We start from the raw sequence: 23,760 nt of genomic DNA, 5'->3' as shown, positions 1-23,760 counted from the left end.
ATTCCATAAAAAAGAAACTCACAGAATGGCTTGGCTAGAAAGAACTCTAAAGTAGCTGTACATTCCCTTTCAGCTCACGTATGGGTCATTTGCTCCAGAGCAAAGTGTCACAACACAGGCCCATTCCTTTTATAGCATGGTTGCAAATGAGACCCATCAGTATACAGGGATCATCTGGTTACTGCAGCATTTTAGATGGACCTGGATTGGGCTTCTTGCTGTGGATGATGAAAGCGGAGACCATTTCTTGCAGACCCTGGAGCCATTGCTTTCCCAAAATGGAATATGCACAGCTTTTTCAGAAAGAATCCCAAACCAAGGCAATTTCCACGGCTTTGAAGATCTTAATGATCAGGCCCAAAATATTTACAAGCCTTTCATGGATATGAAAGCCAGAACATTTATTATATATGGGGAAACGATGACTGTAATGTGGCTGATCACTTTAATTGTAGTAGTTGCTCCTGAATATAAGGAAAACACTTCAGTTGGAAAGGTGTGGATCATGACAGCCCAGATTGATTTTTCCGTAACTGGTCTTATAAGGGGTTGGGATTTTGAAATATTTGAAGGCACAATTTCCTTTGCAATTCACTCAGAAGAACCTTTGGGGTTCCAGACATATCTTCAGAATGTAAGGCTTCATTGGTCACAAGGGGATGGTTTCCTCAAGGACTTCTGGGAGCAAGCATTCAACTGTTCATTTCCAAATCCTGAAGCAACAGCAAAAGTTGATAGGTCATGTACTGGAGAGGAGAAGCTGGAGAGACTTCCAGGGGCTGTTTTTGAAATGCGCATGACTGGCCACAGCTACGGTATCTACAATGCTGTCTATTCTGTGGCTCATGCTTTGCATGCCTTGCACTCATCTAGATTCAATCAGAGAGAAAAGATGAGGGGTAAAAGAATTCAACTTCAAGGTCTCCAACCTTGGCAGGTAATGTCTCCAAAATGAAATGGGTTCATTGGCAGGTAATGTATCCACCTCTTGAGAAGAGAAGACTCCCTGGAAATTACCCTGAGGCATAGCTGCCAAATTTTCCCTTTTCTCACGAGGAAGCCTATTCAGCATAAGGGAATTTCCCTTAAAAAAGGGATAACTTGGCAGCTATGCCCTGAGGTTGGGAAAGATTGAGGGCAGAAGGAGAAGGGGATGACAGAGGATGAGACGGTTGGACAGTGTTCTCGAAGCCACCAAACATGAGTCTGACCAAACTGCGGGAGGCAGTGGAAGACAGGAGTGCCTGGTGTGCTCTGGTCCATTGGGTCCAAGAGTCGGACACGACTAAAGGACTACAACAACAACAACAACAACAACAATGTCTCTATTAGGAAATTGCTTATTTTTTTTTTATAAACCACTTTGGCATTGTTGTTTTCATAGACCAGCAGTATGTGTGTATATATAGAATTTATAGAATCTCCTGGCCTGCAGGCAATACCATTTTTGTCTCCCCAGAGGTGCTGCTGCTACAGTGACAATGAAGATGGTGTATTATTATTATTATTATTATTATTATTATTATTATTATTATTATTATTATTTAATAATATAATAATTTCATTTCCATACTACTTTCCATACTACTTTATATGTTACAATTGTAGCCTTATCAGCTATTGTGGGTCCTTTTAAGTTGCACCCAGGCAAGGACAAACGAAAGTCAAAACGAATCTGCAGAAGTGCAAGGGGCAGCATGGCTACCCAGTTACCCCCCGTCGCTTGGGTGCGTTTTGCTAACTGATTCTTGATAGTCTTATTCATGCGCTCCACCTTCCCCGAGCTCTGTGGCCTGTAAGCTGAATGTAACTTCCAATCAATTTGCAAGGTGACTGCTAATTCCTGTAGAACCTTATGCACAAATGCCGGACCATTGTCAGATCCTATTGACCTAGGCATGCCGTAGCGCGGAATAATCTCCCTTAATAGACACCGCGTCACCTCGGATGCTTTTTCGGTCCTGGTGGGCCATGCCTCCACCCAACCTGTGTATGAACAGACGGCAACCAAGATATAATGAAAGACTCCACACTTAGCCATTGCTGTGAAGTCTACTTCTATGTCTTCCATGGGGGCCGTGCCTCGATGCTGGATGCCAACTGGGGGCAGGGGCCCAGTCCTTTGGTTATTTTTCTGGCATAAGATGCAGCTCCTTGAGGCTTGTGAGGCCAGCTGGAACAGCTTAGTTATGAAAAAAACAGCTTCCTAGTTGCTTGGTTAAGGCATCTGGGCCCAAGTGGCAGGAATCATGGTACCGGCGCACAACCTGGGGCCCTAGGGATTCGGGGACCCACAATCTGTTGTCGGGGGTGAGGTACCAACCCTCATCTGTGATTGCCAGGTGTTCTGATTCTGCTGTCATTCGTTCCTGGATGGCATATGCCATACAGGCATATGGAGGCTTTAGGCTGGTGTCCACGATCTTTTCAGGGATCAAAGATCCAAGGAAGAATGCAGGTGACAATTGCTTCGCTGCGTATTTGGCCATTTGATCTGCCAGGGGGTTTCCCCGTGCTGTTTCGCTGGCGCCGGTTCGATGCCCATAGCAATGTATCACAGCCAACTGCCTTGGTGCCCACACGGCATTTAGGAGATCCATCAAAGCCTGGGGGTGCTGCACCTGGTTACCTTTGGATGTGAGTAGACCTCGCTCTTTCCACAGGATCCCGTGGGCATGCAAAGTAAAGGAAGGCATACTTGGAGTCTGTGTAAATGTTGATATCCATGCCTTCCGCCAGCCACAGGGCACGTGTCAAGGCTGTGATCTCTGCTAATTGAGCCGACGTTCCAGGCGGAAGTGGCAGGGCTTCAATGGTTTCATCCTCCAGGGATACTATGGCGTATCCTGCTTTTCTCTGTCCATCCTCTACAAAGCTACTCCCATCCACAAACCAAGAAGGCCATTTAGGGTCTGCCTCATCTTTCAAATCAGGTCTGCTGGAATAAACTTCCTCCATTACTTGTATACAATCATGAGATGGGGCTGCATCCTCATTCACAGGCAGCAGTGTGGCTGGATTGAGGGCTTCAGTAACCCTGAATTGCAATCGTGGGTGCATCAGCAACGTTTGGCACTTCCTCATCTTTGCCTGGGATAGAAAATAAGTCCCTTTCATGTCCAGCAGGGCAGGTACAGCATGGGGGGTGACACACGTGGTCTCTTGTCCAAAGGTAAATTTGTCTGCTTTCGTGAGTATGGTTGCTACAGCTACCACTGCTCGCATACAGGGAGGCAATCCTTGTTCTGAGACAGTCAATTTCTCAGACAAATAGGCTATAGGTTGCTGCCAGCTGCCCAGCTTCTGCCACAGGATGCCTTTTGCTATGCCCTGTTCTTCATCCACAAACAAAGTAAATGGTTTCTCTGGGTTGGGGATTCCTATATGTGGGGTGGTGGTGCTGGGGCTTGTAATAACGCTTCTTTAAGCTTCTGGAATGCTTGCTGCTGTTCAGTTCCCCACACAAAGGGGTCCTTCTCTGTTCCTCGGGTGGACTCATGCAGGGGTTTGTCGATAGCACTATAATTTGGTATCCATACTCTACAGAATCCCGCGGACCCTAGGAACCCCCGCAATTCTTTCCTGTTCCGAGGTTCTGGAATTTGCAAGTACAAAGCAAGTCAAGCCAAAAGAGTGTCCAGACTGTGGTCCCTTGGAGATTGTAGAGGACTCTCATTATGCTCAGAGTCAGCTGGTATCCACATACTGTGGCTTCATTCTGACTGAAGGGCTTCTCACAGCCAGATGTAGGCAGTCTCTTGGCAATCTCTCAGGACTGATGTCAGCAGGGCAGTCGTCTGCTGGTCGCAATCGTGGTCTGGACTCCTGTTGGAATAGGCAGCCAGGCAACAACATACACACAAAGAAACAGCAGAGGAAAAAGAAACTGCTCCCCCTTTTTTTTGGGGGGGGGGTTTATTATTGTCCTTGTGTCATATTTCATAGGCCAGGGTAACTCAATTAAATCAACGTCCTAATCAGATAAATGTCCAACATCCATGGGCAACAGAAATCGAATAGTCCCAGCATTTGATTCGAATCTCTTCACCCAGTTAATCAAAGCACACAGAAAATCAGTCCTCTTCCCTGGGCATTAAAAAGGAATCTAATAATGTTTCAGTAGCTTTGGGAACATCTTGGGCGCATACCAGATATTGCTCCAGTCTTTATGTGAATTAAAACCACACAGATAAACAATAATGCCTAATTTACAATACGACTCTAGATTGATAATATAACTTTCCCTCCCCTTTTACAAACTCTGATTTCACCCTTTTCACAACATTGTCCTAAATCCTTATGGGGCTTGCAACTTTATAAATATTTATATATACCAGGGCAATGCTTTACAATTACACGTGCTGCAAATTACAACAATGTCTCCGTTTTTAAAACACACAAGGCTTGAAGACTTCTCTCTCCCTAGCCCCCGCGCTCCCCCTCCTTTTTCCTCCTTCTCTGCTCCTCCTCTACTTTCTCTGCTTTTCCCTTCGCAACTGCACTCTAGTTTCTCCAACAATATTCAAGAGAAATACCCTTTCTTAATTTCCTTCACTTCCCCCCCCAAACACACAGTTCCTTTTTTGGGGGGGTGTGAGTTAATACTCCTCCCTCTTTGGGTCTTGACATATTAAAACAGCCCTTTATACACAGTCCCTTCCGGCAGGGACGTGGGTTAACTTTCCAGTCTCTTCGGGGGCTGTCTCTCCTCCCTGCTTGCTAAAACTTACTTCCTGGCTTGCACTAAAACATCATGCGACTGCAAGGTGAAAGGGCTGAAGGCCGTCCCGAGACAGACAAAACAAACAGGGAGGGGGAGCAGCCAAACTGATTACTGCAGAAGGGGGGGGGGGAGGCTCTTTAAATCTCAGGCTTGACTTTTTACGATCTGCCTCCAAACGCAAGGGGGGGTGCAATGACAAAGAAAAAAAACTCTCCAAGCTAACTACTGCAGAAGGGGAATAAAAAAAAAACTTCTGAGGCTTGGCTTTTACAATTTGCCTCCTGATACACTGAGCTCCTTAGCAAATAGACCCTTTTTCCTTTTGACTTCACACATCCAATACAAATTGTAAATGCAGACTCTTTCTCTGAAGGACAAAAGATAGTCAAAATGACACCGGGGTTGAGTTCTTCCAGAGAAAGAATTTTATTTCTTATTAATAAGAGACTCAAGGTGGCTAGTTCCACGACATGAGTAAAAAGACACTTTTACATGAGGCTTTTATCCACTCCTTTGTGCTCTTCTCCCCCCCTCCTCTGTAAGTGTGTGCATGCAAATTGCAAGTCCATATTAGGGAAATCCGTATCCTGTTCTTCTTCTTGTGCGCATGCACATTCTGACTCAACAAGGCCTTCAGAAGACTATGCGTCAGTTCAAACTAGCGACTCTCAGCGTCAGGCTCCTCTGCTGATAAGGCCTTTTTTCCTGTGCTCCAGACAAGGTCAGCTCTTAGCCTTGATAGCACAGAGGCACACAACCTTTGACACATAGAGGCATAGAAGCAAAGGGGAATATGGGGGGGGGGGGGGCTGAGCCATACACTCAGAATTATACAATGCAGGCAATGCAAACTATAGGATCAGACTTGGCTCAATAATACAATTGGCAATTCTTTCCCTTCACAATGACAATGAAGATGGTGTATTATTATTATTATTATTAGTATTTTTGATTAATAATAATTTCATTTCCATACTACTTTATTCTTAAGAAGAAAATCTACCAAACGTTCAAACATCAAATAAAGCAATTCAGAACAAAACGTTACTGGGGAATATAAACTATACATTCAAAGCAACAGATTAATGGGGAACTAAAATATTACCTTAACGATTTCAGAAGAAAACAGTACAAAGGAGGTGAAGTACAAAGTTTACATTGGAAACAGCAAAGTTAAAAAGAGAATAAAATATCAGCATAAGCATACCGTAGAACACGTATGCTGCTGTTGCTGCCAACCTTTGCAATGGTGGTTCATGTTAGGCAACAGTTGTGGTTTCTGTTTTCCACTTAGATATTTGATGGCACATAGAAAGAGAGAGGAGGAAGAGAATCTATACATTTTCCGTACTCTCCACCTGCAAATTACGTGCATCTTCATCCAAAATATTTGGACAGTCTCCACTATAATAAATATATACTTTTTATTCATTTTCTCTGTTATCTAGCTCCACCCATTTCTGCAAGGCATTTCATTTAACAACTCAGCTGGAGAACCGGTAACTTTTAATGACAAGAGGGAAATGGGAGCTGGATTTGACATCATGAACATGGTCATGTTCCCCAACAACTCTTTTGTTCAAGTGAAGATTGGAAGGGTGGATCCCAATGAAGGACACAAATTCCTCATCAGTGATGATAGGATTGTATGGCACAGGCGGTTTAACCAGGTGTGGATTGCAGGCCATTCTCGTGGGCTATATCATCAGGGCAGATGTTCTGAGGGTCAGAAAATTATCTTGCACAGCAATTTATTGTGCCATGGGTAATTAGGCTTTGTTAATGTCAGAACTTTTAAAAATCAAAATGTCCATTTGAGGTACTGAATATCTCTGCTCTTCCCAACAATTGAAAGCAGTTGCATGTTTCCTATAGAATGGTATATATTGTCTAGGCCAGGCACCCCCAAACTTCGACCCTCCAGATGTTTTGGACTACAATTCCCCTCTCCCCCAATCAATGGTCCTGTTAGCTAGGGATCATGGGAGTTGTAGGCCAAAACATCTGGAGGGCCGCACTTTGGGGATGCCTGGTCTAGGCCTTAATAAATTTTGGCCAGATATCATTTCTTCATGGTCCCAACCTGGACTATACATCACCAGTTGGCCATCATGTTACTATGAAGCACTCAGTAGAAATGGTCATCCTTTTTATCTGGTCTTCAACTTCTCATCAGCCCAGCAACTGACTGCACACATACTGTTTTGATTTAAGTGGGGATACCCCCCTAAACCCTAGGAATGAATAAATGCTCTAAATTGTTTAATTGGGATATGGGTGAAAGTAAGAGCGAACCTGTTAACATGACAAAAGGTGTTGATGGGCCATCGGCAAGCAATCCTTTGGCCTGTGGAGTCAGATGTTACCAAGGTGATGGGGTATGTGTTTGAGGGAACAGGAAAGGGAGTTTTCAAGCAAGGGTAGCTGGCAAGAGGAAGCAGGAAGAAGAGCTGGGATCCATGTTTGAGGGAGGCTGGTTGCAATCCTGGTTGCAGAGATGCCTTGGGTTCCAGAGCTTCACTGCTGTGGGGTAAAAGCCCCTCTTGAAATGACCATACTGTAAGGTGTGGACTCTCTGCAAGGTGTGAATGGGTGAATAAGCCATATTCCTTAAAGCCACGGCAATCTCTGCCACATCTTCCATTCTCCAAAGGAATACAGGCCCTGGGTGAGTGCCTGGGCCCCCATGGGCTCTTGCCACTGCTCAGCAGAGAGAGGGGCAGGCACCCAACTGTTGTAACAATACTGTTTGGCATGCTCAGTGAAAGACTGGCAGATGGTTGCCTGCACTGTGCTCTCTGTTCTTCAGTGTCAAATCATTGTATTTCAATTTACAGTTAGCTGGTTTTAAAATTATTATTTCTGCTCCCCCTCATTCCTTTTCTGTGTACAGGTGCTTCCCCTTTCTGTGTGTACTCCTTCTTGCCATGCTGGTAATCAGAAGAAAGCGAAGGAAGGGGAAAAGTTCTGTTGCTTCGATTGTGGTCCATGCCCGGAAGGGAAGATTTCAGATCAAGAGGGTAAGTGACATGATGCACAATGTATTCCAGCTTTGAGTGTTAAAGTGAAAACTTCAATTGGTCCAAAATCCGGAAGCCAGATGAGTGGCTCGGTTTCGTTTTGATCTTGTATGTCAGGAACTGGCTGGACAAGGAAGAACAGTGGGCACCACCTGCCCAAGGAAGGCATGGAAGAAGAAGACTTAGACCCTGGATCCTAGTATTGGGGCACTGGGGAGCAGTCTGGGGAAGGAACAAGCTGGGGGATCCTAGAAATGGGAGGTTTAAGCGATGAAGGGGGTAAGAGGAAGGAGCCACTTCTAGGACAGAGCTAACAAAAAATGGATGGTGATCCAAGTGCAAAGTGATGCACACTGGAAGAAAGATTACATTTCATTTATATGCCCATGTGGTGTTCCTAATGTTTTATACCTCCCTGGGATCTTTGGATAAAAGTCACACACACAGAAGATTTCTACAGAAGATTTAGAGCTAATGAAAACATTGAAACCCACTAAAATGCTCCTAATAAAAATAAGAAATTGCAAGAAAAATAAGAAAGAGCAGCATAATTAGGTAATCATAAAATATCTTTTTTGCAGTTCTCAATAAGAACTGATCAGAGAGATGGTAATAGGAGCTAGCTCCAAACGAAAAGAAATTTGTGGCCATTGGCTCCAATTGATACGTGCGTTTTCAGTAAAATGGCAACTCTTCTTCTTTTGTCCAGATATGGATGACTGTTTCAAATGCCCAGAAAAACAATATCCAGGCAAGGAAAAAGATAAATGCATTCCCAAGTCAATAGGCTTTCTGTCCTATGAAGAGCCATTAGGGATCAGTTTAACTTCGGTTACTGTTTCTTTCTCCTGTATTACAGCCATGGTGATTGGAATTTTTATTAAGCACAAAGATACCCCCATAGTCATAGCCAACAACCGGGACCTCACCTACATTCTCCTTGTTTCCCTCCTGCTCTGCTTCCTCTGCTCTTTTCCTTTCATTGGGCAGCCTCAGAAGATGTCCTGCCTTTTCCGACAATCCTCCTTTGGAATCATCTTTTCAGTGGCTGTCTCTTGCATCTTGGCCAAAACCATCACTGTGGTTATGGCTTTCATGGCCACCAAGCCAGGCTCCAACATGAGGAAGTGGGTGGGGAAAAGGGTGACCAACTCCACCGTGGTTTCCTCCTTCCTCATTCAAGCTGCCATTTGTGCCACGTGGCTGGCAATGTCTCCTCCATTTCCAGATTTGGACATGCATTCGCTGCCAGAAGAAATTGTAGCAGAATGCAATGAAGGCTCTGTCATCATGTTCTATCTTGTCTTGGGCTACCTTGGACTTCTGGCTACCATCAGTTTCATTGTGGCTTTCCTGGCAAGGAAGCTGCCAGACACATTCAATGAAGCCAAGTTCATCACCTTCAGCATGTTGATGTTCTGCAGTGTTTGGTTGTCATTTGTTCCGACGTACCTGAGCACCAAAGGGAAATACATGGTGGCTGTGGAGATCTTCTCCATCTTGGCCTCCACTGCTGGCTTACTTGGCTGTATCTTTTTCCCCAAATGTTACATTATTCTGCTGAGGCCTGAGCTGAACAGTAGGGAGCAGCTAATAAGAAGAACTAGATAACTCTAACGCAGGCTCACTCAAACTCAGCCCTCCAGATGTTTTGAGACTACAGTTCCCATAATCCCTGACCACTGGTCCTACTAGCTAGGGATCATGGAAGTTGTAGGCCAAAAACATCTGGAGGGCTGAGTTTGACGAAGCCTGCTCTAACTAGATACTATTACAGCATTTGGAATGGAGACAGAGGGCACAATCCAAAACTGGGTTGGAATACTATCTATGCCAATCCAAACTATCTGCTTACCTCAAAAAAGGGGGGGGGGGATATGAGGCGGTATTCTGCATCAGTGGAGAACAGATAATAAAACCAGTGATTATATAACCTCTTTTGTTTTTTTTTCCTAAGTACTTTTGATGTATTTAACTTTTATAACTTAGGACAATGCTCCATTGTAGCTACATCACCAGATGTTGAGATCATATAATGGAATTCCCATATTTGAAATTTCTGTTTTGCTTCTCTAATGTCCTGTTAGGTAGCTGTTCTAAGGTAGCTGTTGAGATGGTGATCATCTCACACCTTGAATTACGTTAGATTTCCTCTTGCCAATAAAGTAAGCTTCATTAACGTGTGGCCCTGAAATTCTGGACCCTCCCTCCAAACTGATGCCAAAGTTTAGCGCTAGATTAGTGCCATTTTGTTTCGTGAACCTTGTGTTTCGTGCAGCCCCCCAAACTGAGAAACTGACACAGGTAATCGGGGTCATAAGTTAATACCAAAGAGTCTTCTTCTGTGTGTTTAATTTTCCAATGTTCATGTGTTGTTTGAGCAGTTTTATTGAGTTAATTTTCTGCTATGCTCCAATGCAGTAAATGTTGCTGTTGTTGATGATGAGTTATCTGCAGTAGGTTCCGCAGAGTGGGACAGCAGTGGTTGCCAGATCTCATGTCACTGGTATTGCTGCAGCTTATTGGGAAAGACAAGGTCAGTACAGTGCACTAGTGCCAGATGGATTCTGCCAGTGTGTTTGTACTATGCCAATGCCATTGCTTTCCTCACCCCTCTCCCTATTAGTAATCTACAACAACTCTGCTGACAGGCGGTCAGGTACGTATCACTGCTGCAACCTGTAGACCATTATGGATTATCTGCTCCATACACAAATGACACTTTCTTGCTTGTCCATTGTGATCCTCTGTGGTTGCTGGATATTAAGTGTGGAGGAAGGTACTGTCTGGGGAAAGGAGGCTTGTAGGTAGACAAAATCGTGGAAGGGGAAATATATACAGTAAGGGTGAGAGAGAGAGAAAGAGAGAAGATTGATAGGCATAGGAAAGAGGGCCTTTTCTGTGGTGACTCCACATCTCTGGAACTTTCTACCTGGGGAGGGGATTGACCATGGGGGTTAGAAGGGCAATGCATGTTTGGTTGGCAGCAAAGATGTCTGTAATAGTAAAATCATTAAGTCATGAGAACATTGGTTGAACATCAGGTACTTTTTTTTTGACAAATTCTTGGTTTTCATCTTAGTCTTATTTAATATTTAAGATGTTTGGCAGGATTTCCAAATAAAACATTTGTCTCCCTTCTCTTAATGTCTTCATTCAGTCTGGTGCAGTTAACTCAATTTAGAGAGCTGCCATGGGCAAAGAGAGGTTTTTTGTCAGGCTTCAGATTCACTCCCTCTCACTGTGTCTCTTGCACAGTAATAAACAGCTGTGTCCTCAGGTTTCAGGCTGTTCATTTGCAGATATACCATGTTTGAAGGGTTGTTCTTGAAGATGGTGAAGCGCCCTCTCACTGAGTCAGCATAATATTGTGAGCTTTCACCGCAATCCCTTGCAATCCATTCCAGTCCCTTCCCTGGAGCCTGTCGTACCCAATTCATGCAGTAGCTGCTGAGGGTGAACCCAGAGGTTTGACAGGAGAGGCGGAGAGATGCTTCGGGTCTTTTGACATCTCCTCCAGACTCAACCAGCTGGATATCTGCTTGGACACCTGAAAAGAAATATGTTTTTAAGAGATCTGCTTCATATAACTCTGCGAATGGTACTCTCCCCTGTATCTTAAAAGAGAAGAATACCTTTGAAGGCTGCTAAAGTGAACAACACAAATGGAAACCAAAGCATCATTTCTTTCCTTGTCTTTGGGTGAGGGCGGGGGAGGTTAATTGGAAATGTGTTGGGCAAACAGGGTATGCCTCCTGATGTGGCTGGTGCAGGGAGATGTGACAACTGATATAAAGAGGAAACAGACTTCAAATTTACATACAGCTCAGCATAAAGTGACAAAGCAGCCCTTGAGTAACCATTATCTCTTTACACATACACACTCCACTTAAGATTTGGGAGGTGGCAAACAGCTGGTCACCATATCTATGGATAAGAACCAGGATGAGGATTATGACACAAAGCATGGGCCCAGCAAGAAAATCTAAGTCTAAATAAATTACAGCTGCTCAACCATGGAATAAATGATTAGGGAATCTGCTCCCTATAACTTATGGATAGCCAATAGGAACAATTTAAGTTTTCACATCCTTCCTTGAGAAGGGCTGTCCCTTTCACTAGGCAGCTGTAGGGGAAAAGGGATCAGCAGCAGAGTTTGGGAGACTGGAGGTTCCCTGCACCCCTTGAGCTCGCCCCATCCCTTCCTTTGTCCCGTGTTGATTCAATTGCCAGTCTGGTTGATTTCTGAGCATGGAATGGAGGGAGGCCATTTTGAATTTTTTTTTTTAAAAAAAAATTCTGTCAGATATTTTGATATTCCAATATAGTGGTACCTCGGTTTGCAAACTTAATCCGCTCTTGAAGTCCGTTCTTAAACCAAATCCGTTCTTAAACTGAGGTGTGCTTTCCCTAATAAGGCCAAGAGAGAAGATTGATAGGCATAGGAAAGAGGGCCTTTTCTGTGGTGCCTCCACATCTCTGGAACTCTCAACCTGGGGAGGGGATTGACCATGGGGGTTCGAAGGGCAATGCATGTTTGGTAGGGAGCAAAGATGTCTGTAATAGTAAAATCATTAAGTCATGAGAACATTGGTTGAACATTATATACTTTTTTGTGGACAAATTCTTGGTTTTCATCTTAGTCTTTTTTGATATTGAAGATGTTTGGCAGGATTTCCAAATAAAGCATTTGTTTCCCTTCTCTTAATGTCTTCCTTCAGTCTGGTGCAGTTAACTGAATTTAGAGGAGGGAGAAAGGTTGTTTTCTGCTGCTCCAAAGAAGCGGATACGGAGCAATGGATTCAAACTACAAGAAAGAAGATTCCACCTAAACATTAGGAAGAACTTCCTGACAGTAAGAGCTGTTCGGCAGTGGAATTTGCTACCAAGGAGTGTGGTGGAGTCTCCTTCTTTGGAGGTCTTTAAGCAGAGGCTTGACAGGCATATGTCAAGAATGCTTTGATGGTGTTTCCTGCTTGGCAGGGGGTTAGACTGGATGGCCCTTGTGGTCTCTTCCAACTCTATGATTCTATGGTTCTAGAGAGCTGCCATGGGCAAATGGGAGTTTTTTGTCAGGCTTCAGATTCACTCCCTCTCACTGTGTCTCTTGCACAGTAATAAACAGCTGTGTCCTCAGGTTTCAGGCTGTTCATTTGCAGATATACCATGTTTGAAGGGTCGTTCTTGGAGATGGTGAAGCGCCCTCTCACTGAGTCAGCATAACCTTGTGAGCTTCCACCACAATCCCCTGCAGTTCGTTCCAGTCCCTTCCCTGAAGCCTGTCGTACCCAATGCATGCAGTAGCTGCTGAGGGTGAACCCAGAGGTTCGACAGGAGAGGCGGAGAGACTCTCCGGGTCTTTTGACATCTCCTCCAGACTCAACCAGCTGGATGCCTGCTTGGACACCTGAAAAGAAATATGTTTCTAAGAGGTCTGCTTGATATAACTCTGCGAATGGTACACTCCCCTGTATCTTAAAAGAGAAGAATACCTTTGGAGGCTGCTAAAGTGAACAACACGAATGGAAACCAAAGCATCATTTCTTTCCTTGTCCTTGGGTGGGGGCGGGGGAGGTTAATTGGAAATGTGTTGGGCAAACAGGGTATGCCTCCTGATGTGGCTGGTGCAGGGAGATGTGACAACTAATATAAAGAGGAAACAGACTTCAAATTTACATACAGCTCAGCATAAAGGGACAAAGCAGCCCTTGAGTAACCATTATCTCTTTATACATACACACTCCACTTAAGATTTGGGAGGTGGCAAACAGCTGGTCACCATATCTATGGATAAGAACCAAAGCATGGGCCCAGCAAGAAAATCTAAGTCTAAATAAATTACAGCTGCTCAGCCATGGAATAAATTATTAGGGAATATGCTCCCTATAACTTATGGATAGCCAATAGGAGCAATTTAAGTTTTCACATCCTTCCTTGAGAAGGGCTGTCCCTACCACTAGGCAGGGTTAGGCAGCTGTAGGGGAAAAGGGATCAGCAGCAGAGTTTGGGAGACTGGAGGTTCCCTGCACCCCTTGAGCTCGCCCAATCCCTTCACAGGAGGTAGAAGATGCTGTCCTTTAGTCCGTGTTGATTCAATTGCCAGTCTGGTTGATTTCTGAGTATGGAATGGAGGGAGGCCATTTTGAATTATTTTTTTAAAAAATTCTGTCAGATATTTTGATATTCCAATACAGTGGCACCTCGGTTTGCAAACTTAATCCGCTCTTGAAGTCCGTTCTTAAACCAAATCCATTCTTAAACTGAGGCGCGCTTTCCCTAATGAGGCCTCCTGCTGCTGGTGCCCTTCCCCCATTCGGCTTCCATTCATAGACCGAGGTAAAGTTCGCACACTACTTCTGGTTTGGACGAGTTTGTAAACAGAATAGTTCGTAAGCAGGACTGTTTGTAAACTGACGTACCACTGTACAGTCAAACCTCGATTCCCTAATGCTGAAAACCCAGAAGTAAACGCTTAAGTTTTAAAATGTTTTTCGGAAGCCGAATATCCGATGTGGCTTCCGTAGAGTGCAGGAAGCTCTTGTAACCAATCCGAAGCCACAATTCGGTTGTCGAACATTTTGGAAGCCAAACTGGCTTCCGGAATGGATTATGTTGGACAACAGAAGTTTGACTGTATACTACAAAGGTGTTCCAGCTCTCCCCGAAATATCTATTGAAGTCAGGAAGCTCAGTGGGTGATGTTTGGGCCAGTCACCATCTCTCAGCCTAACCTGGCATCTCCCATGTACCCCACCTTGAGCTATTTGGAAGAAAAGTTGGTATATAAAGGTAATACATGCATAAATAAAATGTAAACAATTCCTTCAAAATATTTTGATACTCAAAAGGTGTCCCAGCTCTCCATAAAATTCTGTCCCTTCCTTTCTCTCCCTCTTGGAATCTGAGAAGGCATCTTATTAACTTTCTTAGTTGGTAAGTAACTTAGTGTATTCTACCTACCTTTCAGCCAATATTATGTATATTTCCATCCATTGTAACCAGCAGGCATGAGGCAAAGGGTAACCCACCCCCCTTTGAAAACTTGTTTGGAGCCACACATTGGATTTTTTTTGGGGGGGGGGGAGGACCAGACATCCCCCCCCTCACAGAAGTTCAAAATACATGGCAATGATAAAATCTAGTCTGGCTTTTAAAAAGCTGGATAACTCTCCCTTAGCTTTCATTGGAAACTTTTTGTGGAAGGCTCTAGAGCATGGGAAGGCAACTTAAGGCCCAGGGGTGGATGTAGCCCAATCGCCTTCTCAATCCGGCCCACAGACAGCCTGGGAATTAGCGTTTTTTTACATGAGTAGAATGTGTCCTTCCATTTAAAATGCATCTCTGGGTTATTTGTGGGGCCTGCCTGGTGTTTTTACATGAGTAAAATGTGTCCTTTTATTTAAAATGCATCTCTGGGTTATTTCTAGTGCATAGGAATTTGTTCAGTTTTTTTCTTCCAAAATATAGTCCGGCCCACCACATGGTCTGAGGGACGGTAGCCTGGCCCATGGCTGAAAAAGGTTGCTGACCCCTGGTCTAGATCAGGCACCCCTAAACTTTGGCCCTCCAAATGTTTTGGCCTACAACTCCCATGATCCCTTGCCAAGAGGACCAGTGGTCGGGGAAGATGGGAATTGCAGTCCAAAACATCTGGAGGGCCAAAGTTTGTGGGTCCCTGTTCTAGAGGATAAAGAGTCTTCCATGAACAGCTTTCGACCAAACGGCTGAGAAAATAATCAGCATTGCAGCTGAAACCACAAAACCACCATGTTATCCACCTCCTAGGCAAAGGAATATTATTTACAACTCTGCTGCCCTCTTGCGAAAGACAAGGGGGGGGAGGCTTTATGAAGAGATGCAACTAACTGCAGCTTGAGCATTGCTAGGGCAATTCACTGTTAAAAACCCTTGTACTATCTGGACCAGGTGATTTGACCTTTACCGATACTGGTTTCATAAACATTTGTGGCCATTGGCTCCAATTGATACGTGCGTTTTCAGTAAAATGGCAACTCTTCTTCTTTTTTCCAGATATGGATGACTGTTTCAAATGCCCAGAAAAACAATATCCAGGCAAGGAAAAAGATAAATGCATTTCCAAGTCAATAGGCTTTCTGTCCTATGAAGAGCCATTAGGAATCAGTTTAACTTTGGTTACTGTTTCTTTCTCCTTAATCACAGCCATGGTGATTGGAATTTTTATTAAGCACAAAGATACCCCCATAGTCAAAGCCAACAACCGGGACCTCACCTACATTCTCCTTATTTCCCTCCTGCTCTGCTTCCTCTGCTCTTTTCCTTTCATTGGGCAGCCTCAGAAGATGTCCTGCCTTTTCCGACAATCCTCCTTTGGAATCATCTTTTCAGTGGCTGTCTCTTGCATCTTGGCCAAAACCATCACTGTGGTTATGGCTTTCATGGCCACCAAGCCAGGCTCCAACATGAGGAAGTGGGTGGGGAAAAGGGTGACCAACTCCACCGTGGTTTCCTCCTTCCTCATTCAAGCTGCCATTTGTGCCACGTGGCTGGCAATGTCTCCTCCATTTCCAGATTTGGACATGCATTCGCTGCCAGAAGAAATTGTAGCAGAATGCAACGAAGGCTCTGTCGTCATGTTCTATCTTGTCTTGGGCTACCTTGGACTTCTGGCTACCATCAGTTTCATTGTGGCTTTCCTGGCAAGGAAGCTGCCAGACACATTCAATGAAGCCAAGTTCATCACCTTCAGCATGTTGATGTTCTGCAGTGTTTGGTTGTCATTTGTTCCGACGTACCTGAGCACCAAAGGGAAATACATGGTGGCTGTGGAGATCTTCTCCATCTTAGCCTCCACTGCTGGATTACTTGGCTGCATCTTTTCCCCCAAATGTTACATTATTCTGCTGAGGCCTGAGCTGAACAGTAGGGAGCAGCTAATAAGGAGAAGAACTAGATAACTCTAACTCAGGCTCACTCAAACTCAGCCCTCCAGATGTTTTGAGACTACAGTTCCCATCATCCCTGACCACTGGTCCTACTAGCTAGGGATCATGGGAGTTGTAGGCCAAAAACATCTGGAGGGCTGAGTTTGACGAAGCCTGCTCTAACTAGATTCTATTACAGCATTTGGAATGGAGACAGAGGGCACAATCCAAAAACTGGGTTGGAATACTATCTATGCCAATCCAAACTATCTGCTCACCTCAAAAAAAGTGGGGGGGGGATATGAGGCGGTATTCTGCATCAGTGGAGAACAGATAATAAAACCAGTGATTATATAACCTCTTTTGTTTTGTTTTCTAAGTACTTTTGATGTATTTAACTTTTATAACTTAGGACAATGCTCCATTGTAGCTACATCATCAGATGATGAGATCATATAATGGAATTCCCGTACAGTGGAACCTCGGTTCACAACTACCTCTGTTTATGAACGCCTCCGTTTACGAACGCCGCAGACCCGGAAGTATTTACATCCGGGTTCCGTGGTGTCGGATGCACAGATCGCTTCTGTGCAGCGTGTGTGTGTGCAGAAGCACTCTATCGGCGCTTTGCGAACGCGCAAAAGCGTGCCTTCGGGGAGCGAATGCCTTCATTTACGAACGCCTCCGTGGAACGGATTGTGTTCATAAACCGAGGTTCCACTGTATTTGAAACTTCTGTTTTGCTTTTCTAATGTCCTGTTAGGTAGCTGTTCTAAGGTAGCTGTTGAGATGGTGATCATCTCACACCTTGAATTACGTTAGATTTCCTCTTGCCAATAAAGTAAGCTTCATTAACGTGTGGCCCTGAAATTCCGGACCCTCCCTCCAAACTGATGCCAAAGTTTAGCGCTAGATTAGTGCCATTTTGTTTCGTGAACCTTGTGTTTCGTGCAGCCTCCCCAAACTGAGAAACTGACACAGGTAATCGGGGTCATAAGTTAATACCAAAGAGTCCTCTTCTGTGTGTTTAATTTTCCAATGTTCATGTGTTGTTTGAGCAGTTTTATTGAGTTAATTTTCTGCTATGCTCCAATGCAGTAAATGTTGCTGTTGTTGTTGATGAGTTCTCTGCAGTAGGTTCCGCAGAGTGGGACAGCAGTGGTTGCCAGATCTCATGTCACTGGTATTGCTGCAGCTTATTGGGAAAGACAAGGTCAGTACAGTGCACTAGTGCCAGATGGATTCTGCCAGTGTGTTTGTACTATGCCAATGCCATTGCTTTCCTCACCCCTCTCCCTATTAGTAATCTACAACAACTCTGCTGACAGGTGGTCAGGTACTCCATCCTGTAGACCATTATGGATTATCTGCTCCATACAAAAACGACACTTTCTTGCTTGTCCACTGTGATCCTCTGTGGTTGTTGGATATTAAGTGTGGACAGTACTGTCTGGGGAAAGGAGGCTTGCAGGTAGACAAAATAGTGGAAGGGGAAATATATACAGTAAGGGTGAGAGAGAGAGAAAGAGAAAAGATTGATAGGCATAGGAAAGAGGGCCTTTTCTGTGGTGCCTCCACATCTCTGGAACTCTCAACCTGGGGAGGGGATTGACCATGGGGGTTAGAAGGGCAATGCATGTTTGGTAGGGAGCAAAGATGTCTGTAATAGTAAAATCATTAAGTCATGAGAACATTGGTTGAACATCATGTACTATTTTTGGGGGGAACAAATTCTTGGTTTTCATCTTAGTCTTTTGTAATACTTAAGATGTTTGGCAGGATTCCCAAATAAAGCATTTGTTTCCCTTCTCTTAATGTCTTCATTCAGTCTGGTGCAGTTAACTCAATTTAGAGAGCTGCCATGGGCAAAGGGAGGTTTTTTGTCAGGCTTCAGATTCACTCCCTCCCACTGTGTGTCTTGCACAGTAATAAACAGCTGTGTCCTCGGGTTTCAGGCTGTTCATCTGCAGATATACCATGTTTGAAGGCTCGTTCTTGAAGATGGTGAAGCGCCCTCTCACTGAGTCAGCATAACTTTGCGAGCTTCCACCACAATCCTCTGCAGTCCATTCCAGTGCCTTCCCTGGAGCCTGTCGTACCCAATGCATGCAGTAGCTGCTGAGGGTGAAGCCAGAGGTTCGACAGGAGAGGCGGAGAGATGCTTCGGGTCTTTTGACATCTCCTCCAGACTCAACCAGCTGGATGTCTGCTTGGACACCTGAAAAGAAATATGGTTTTAAGAGGTCTGCTTCATATAACTCTGTGAATGGTACACTCCCCTCTATCTTAAGATACTCCCCTGTATCTTAAAAGAGAAGAATACCTTTGAAGGCTGCTAAAGTGAACAACACAAATGGAAACCAAAGCATCATTTCTTTCCTTGTCTTTGGGTGGGGGCTGGGCAGGTTAATTGGAAATGTGTTGGGCAAACAGGGTATGCCTCCTGATGTGGCTGGTGCAGGGAGATGTGACTACCGATATAAAGAGGAAACAGACTTCAAATTTACATACAGCTCAGCATAAAGGGACAAAGCAGCCCTTGAGTAACCTTTATCTCTTTATACATACACACTCCACTTAAGATTTGGGAGGTGGCAAACAGCTGGTCACCATATCTATGGATAAGAACCAGGATGAGAATTATGACACAAAGCATGGGCCCAGCAAGAAAATCTGAGTCTAAATAAATTACAGCTGCTCAGCCATGGAATAAATTATTAGGGAATATGCTCCCTATAATTTATGGATAGCCAATAGGAGCAATTTACACATCCTTCCTAGAGAAGGGCTGTCCCTACCAATAGGCAGAGTTAGGCAGCTGTAGGGGAAAAGGGATCAGCAGCAGAGTTTGGGAGAGTGGAGGTTCCCTGCACCCCTTGAGCTCGCCCCATCCCATCACAGGAGGTAGAAGATGCTGTCCTTTGGCCCGTGTTGATTCAATTGCCAGTCTGGTTGATTTCTGAGCATGGAATGGAGGGAGGCCATTTTGAATTATTATTTTTTCAAAAAATCTGTCAGATATTTTGCTATTCCAATATAGTGGTACCTCGGTTTGCAAACTTAATCCGCTCTTGAAGTCCGTTCTTAAACCAAATCCGTTCTTAAACTGAGGTGTGCTTTCCCTAATAAGGCCAAGAGAGAAGATTGATAGGCATAGGAAAGAGGGCCTTTTCTGTGGTGCCTCCACATCTCTGGAACTCTTAACCTGGCGAGGGGATTGACCATGGGGGTTCGAAGGGCAATGCATGTTTGGTAGGGAGCAAAGATGTCTGTAATAGTAAAATCATTAAGTCATGAGAACATTGGTTGAACATCATGTACTTTTTTTTGGACAAATTCTTGGTTTTCATCTTAGTCTTTTTTATATTTAAGATGTTTGGCAGGATTTCCAAATAAAGCATTTCTTTCCCTTCTCTTAATGTCTTCATTCAGTCTGGTGCAGTTAACTCAATTTAGAGGTGGGAGAAAGGTTGTTTTCTGCTGCTCCAAAGAAGCGGATACCAGGATTCAATCAATGGATTCAAACTACAAGAAAGAAGATTCCACCTAAACATTAGGAAGAACTTCCTGACAGTAAGAGCTGTTCGGCAGTGGAATTTGCTACCAAGGAGTGTGGTGGAGTCTCCTTCTCTGGAGGTCTTTAAGCAGAGGCTTGACAGGCATATGTCAAGAATGCTTTGGTGGTGTTTCCTGCTTGGCAGGGGGTTGGACTGGATGGCCCTTGTGGTCTCTTCCAACTCTATGATTCTAGAGAGCTGCCATGGGCAAATGGGAGGTTTTTGTCAGGCTTCAGATTCACTCCCTCTCACTGTGTCTCTTGCACAGTAATAAACAGCTGTGTCCTCAGGCTTCAGGCTGTTCATCTGCAGATATACCATGTTTGAAGCGTCGTTCTTGGAGATGGTGAAGCGCCCTCTCACTGAGTCAGCATAATATTGTGAGCTTCCACCGCAATCCCTTGCAGTCCATTCCAGTCCCTTCCCTGGAGCCTGTCGTACCCAACTTATGCAGTAGCTGCTGAGGGTGAAGCCAGAGGTTCGACAGGAGAGGCGGAGAGACTCTCTGGGTCTTTTGACATCTCCTCCAGACTCAACCAGCTGGATGTCTGCTTGGACACCTGAAAAGAAATATGTTTTATAGAGATCTGCTTCATATAACTCTGCGAATGGTACTCTCCCCTTTATCTTAAAAGAGAAGAATACCTTTGAAGGCTGCTAAAGTGAACAACACAAATGGAAACCAAAGCATCATTTCTTTCCTTGTCTTTGGGTGGGGGCTGGGGAGGTTAATTGGAAATGTGTTGGGCAAACAGGGTATGCCTCCTGATGTGGCTGGTGCTGGGAGATGTGACTACTGATATAAAGAGGAAACAGACTTCGAATTTACATACAGCTCAGCATAAAGGGACAAAGCAGCCCTTGAGTAACCATTATCTCTTTATACATACACACTCCACTTAAGATTTGGGAGGTGGCAAACAGCTGGTCACCATATCTATGGATAAGAACCAAAGCATGGGCCCAGCAAGAAAATCTAAGTCTAAATAAATTACAGCTGCTCAGCCATGGAATAAATTATTAGGGAATATGCTCCCTATAACTTATGGATAGCCAATAGGAGCAATTTAAGTTTTCACATCCTTCCTTGAGAAGGGCTGTCCCTACCAATAGGCAGAGTTAGGCAGCTGTAGGGGAAAAGGGATCAGCAGCAGAGTTTGGGAGAGTGGAGGTTCCCTGCACCCCTTGAGCTCGCCCAATCCCTTCACAGGAGGTAGAAGATGCTGTCCTTTGGTCCGTGTTGATTCAAATGCCAGCCTGGTTGATTTCTGAGTATGGAATGGAGGGAGGCCATTTTGAATTAATTTTTTTAAAAAATTCTGTCAGATATTTTGATATTCCAATACAGTGGCACCTCGGTTTGCAAACTTAATCCGCTCTTGAAGTCCGTTCTTAAACCAAATCCGTTCTTAAACTGAGGCGCGCTTTCCCTAATGAGGCCTCCTGCTGCTGGTGCCCTTCCCCCGTTCGGCTTCCATTCATAGACCGAGGTAAAGTTCGCAAACTACTTCTGGTTTGGGCGAGTTTGTAAACCGAATAGTTCGTAAGCAGGACTGTTTGTAAACTGAGGTACCACTGTACAGTCAAACCTCGAGTCCCTAATGCCGAAAACCCAGAAGTAAATGCTTGAGTTTTTAAATGTTTTTCGGAAGCCGAATATCCGATGTGGCTTCCGTAGAGTGCAGGAAGCTCTTGTAACCAATCCGAAGCCACAATTCGGTTGTCGAACATTTTGGAAGCCAAACTGGCTTCCGGAATGGATTATGTTGGACAACAGAAGTTTGAGTGTATACTACAAAGGTGTTCCAGCTCTCCTTGAAATATCTATTGAAGTCAGGAAGCTCAGTGGGTGATGTTTGGGCCAGTCACCATCTCTCAGCCTAACCTGCCATCTCCCATGTACCCCACCTTGAGCTATTTGGAAGAAAAGTTGGTATATAAAGGTAAATAAAATGTAAACAATTCCTTCAAAATATTTTGATACTCAAAAGGTGTCCCAGCTCTCCATAAAATTCTGTCCCTTCCTTTCTCTCTCTCTTGGAATCTAAGAATGCATCTTATTAACTTTCTTAGTTGGTAAGTAACTTAGTGTATCCCTACCTACCTTTCAGCCAATATTATGTATATTTCCATCCATTGTAACCAGCAGGCATGAGGCAAAGGGTAACCCACCCCCCTTTGAAAACTTGTTTGGAGCCACACATTGGATCTTTTTTTGGGGGGGGGGACCAGACACCCCCCCCTCACAGAAGTTCAAAATACATGGCAATGATAAAATCTAGTCTGGCTTTTAGAAAACTGGATAACACTCTCTTAGCTTTCATTGGAAACTTTTTGTCGGAAAGGCTCTACAGCATGGGAAGGCAACTTAAGGCCCGGGGGGCCGGATGTAGCCCAATCGCCTTCTCAATCCGGCCCACAGACAGCCTGGGAATTAGCGGTTTTTTTTACATGAGTAGAATGTGTCCTTCCATTAAAAATGCATCTCTGGGTTATTTGTGGGGCCTGCCTGGTGTTTTTACATGAGTAAAATGTGTCCTTTTATTTTAAATGCATCTCTGGGTTATTTCTAGTGCATAGGAATTTGTCCAGTTTTTTTCTTCCAAAATATAGTCCGGCCCACCACATGGTCTGAGGGACAGTGGACCGGCCCATGGCTGAAAAAGGTTGCTGACCCCTGGTCTAGATCAGGCATCCCCAAACTGAGGCCCTCCAGATGTTTTGGACTACAACTCCCATGATCCCTAGCTAACAGGGCCAGTGGTCAGGGAAGATGGGAATTGTAGTCCAAAACATCTGGAGGGCCGAAGTTTGAGGGTGCCTGTTCTAGAGGATAAAGAGTCTTCCATGAACAGCTTTCGACCAAACGGCTGAGAAAATAATCAGCATTGCAGCTGAAACCACAAAACCACCATGTTATCCACGTCCTAGGCAACGAAATATTATTTACAACTCTGCTGCCCTCTTGCGAAAGACAAGGGGGGTGGGGAAGTTTTATGAAGAGATGCAGCTAACTGCAGCTTGAACATTGCTAGGGCAATTCACTGTTAAAAATCCTTGTACTATCTGGACCAGAGTGGCTGGGATTTGACCTTTACCGATACTGGTTTCATAAACATTGATGGTTAGGATCAGCCAATTTTCTTCTGCTTCTTCCTCCCACCTCTGTTTCTAAGGTTACATGTGATAGGGGCTTTGGAGTTCCTAGATGCAACCACAACAACCACAACCACCACCACAACAATTTATTATTTTTCCCCTGCCCATATGGCTGGGTTTCCCCGGCCACTCTGGGCGGCTTCCAACAAAGGATTAAAAATACATTGAAACATCAGTCATTGAAAACTTCCGTAAACAGGGCTGCCTTCACATATCTTCTAAACGTCAGATAGTTGTTTATTTCTTTGACATCTAATGGGAGGGTGTTCCACAGGGTGGGCGCTACTACCGAGATGAGCCATTTGCCACAGTATCGCCACACACCTTTTGGTCATGTTTTGGTTATGCCCAAATGACACCAGCATCCTTTTATAAACAGTCCATGTTTCTGGGACCTC

The 23,760-nt window shown here is 44.4% G+C and overlaps 1 protein-coding gene across 1 annotated transcript; it reads left to right on the top strand.

Annotated features, from left to right (window-relative positions):
* The first annotated feature begins 136 nt into the window (after positions 1-136).
* LOC118078117 (vomeronasal type-2 receptor 26-like) lies at positions 137-18,846 on the top strand. The gene is made up of 4 exons (XM_060281836.1): positions 137-937; positions 6,172-6,393; positions 7,617-7,743; positions 15,775-18,846. The coding sequence occupies exons 1-4, from the start codon at positions 137-139 to the stop codon at positions 16,677-16,679; spliced, it is 2,055 nt and encodes a 684-aa protein (XP_060137819.1). The 3' UTR covers positions 16,680-18,846.
* Positions 18,847-23,760: the final 4,914 nt, after the last annotated feature.

This window comes from Zootoca vivipara, chromosome 13 (assembly GCF_963506605.1).
Source record: "Zootoca vivipara chromosome 13, rZooViv1.1, whole genome shotgun sequence".
NCBI lineage: Eukaryota > Metazoa > Chordata > Lepidosauria > Squamata > Lacertidae > Zootoca > Zootoca vivipara.
This window is presented reverse-complemented; position numbering and strand designations above follow the sequence as displayed.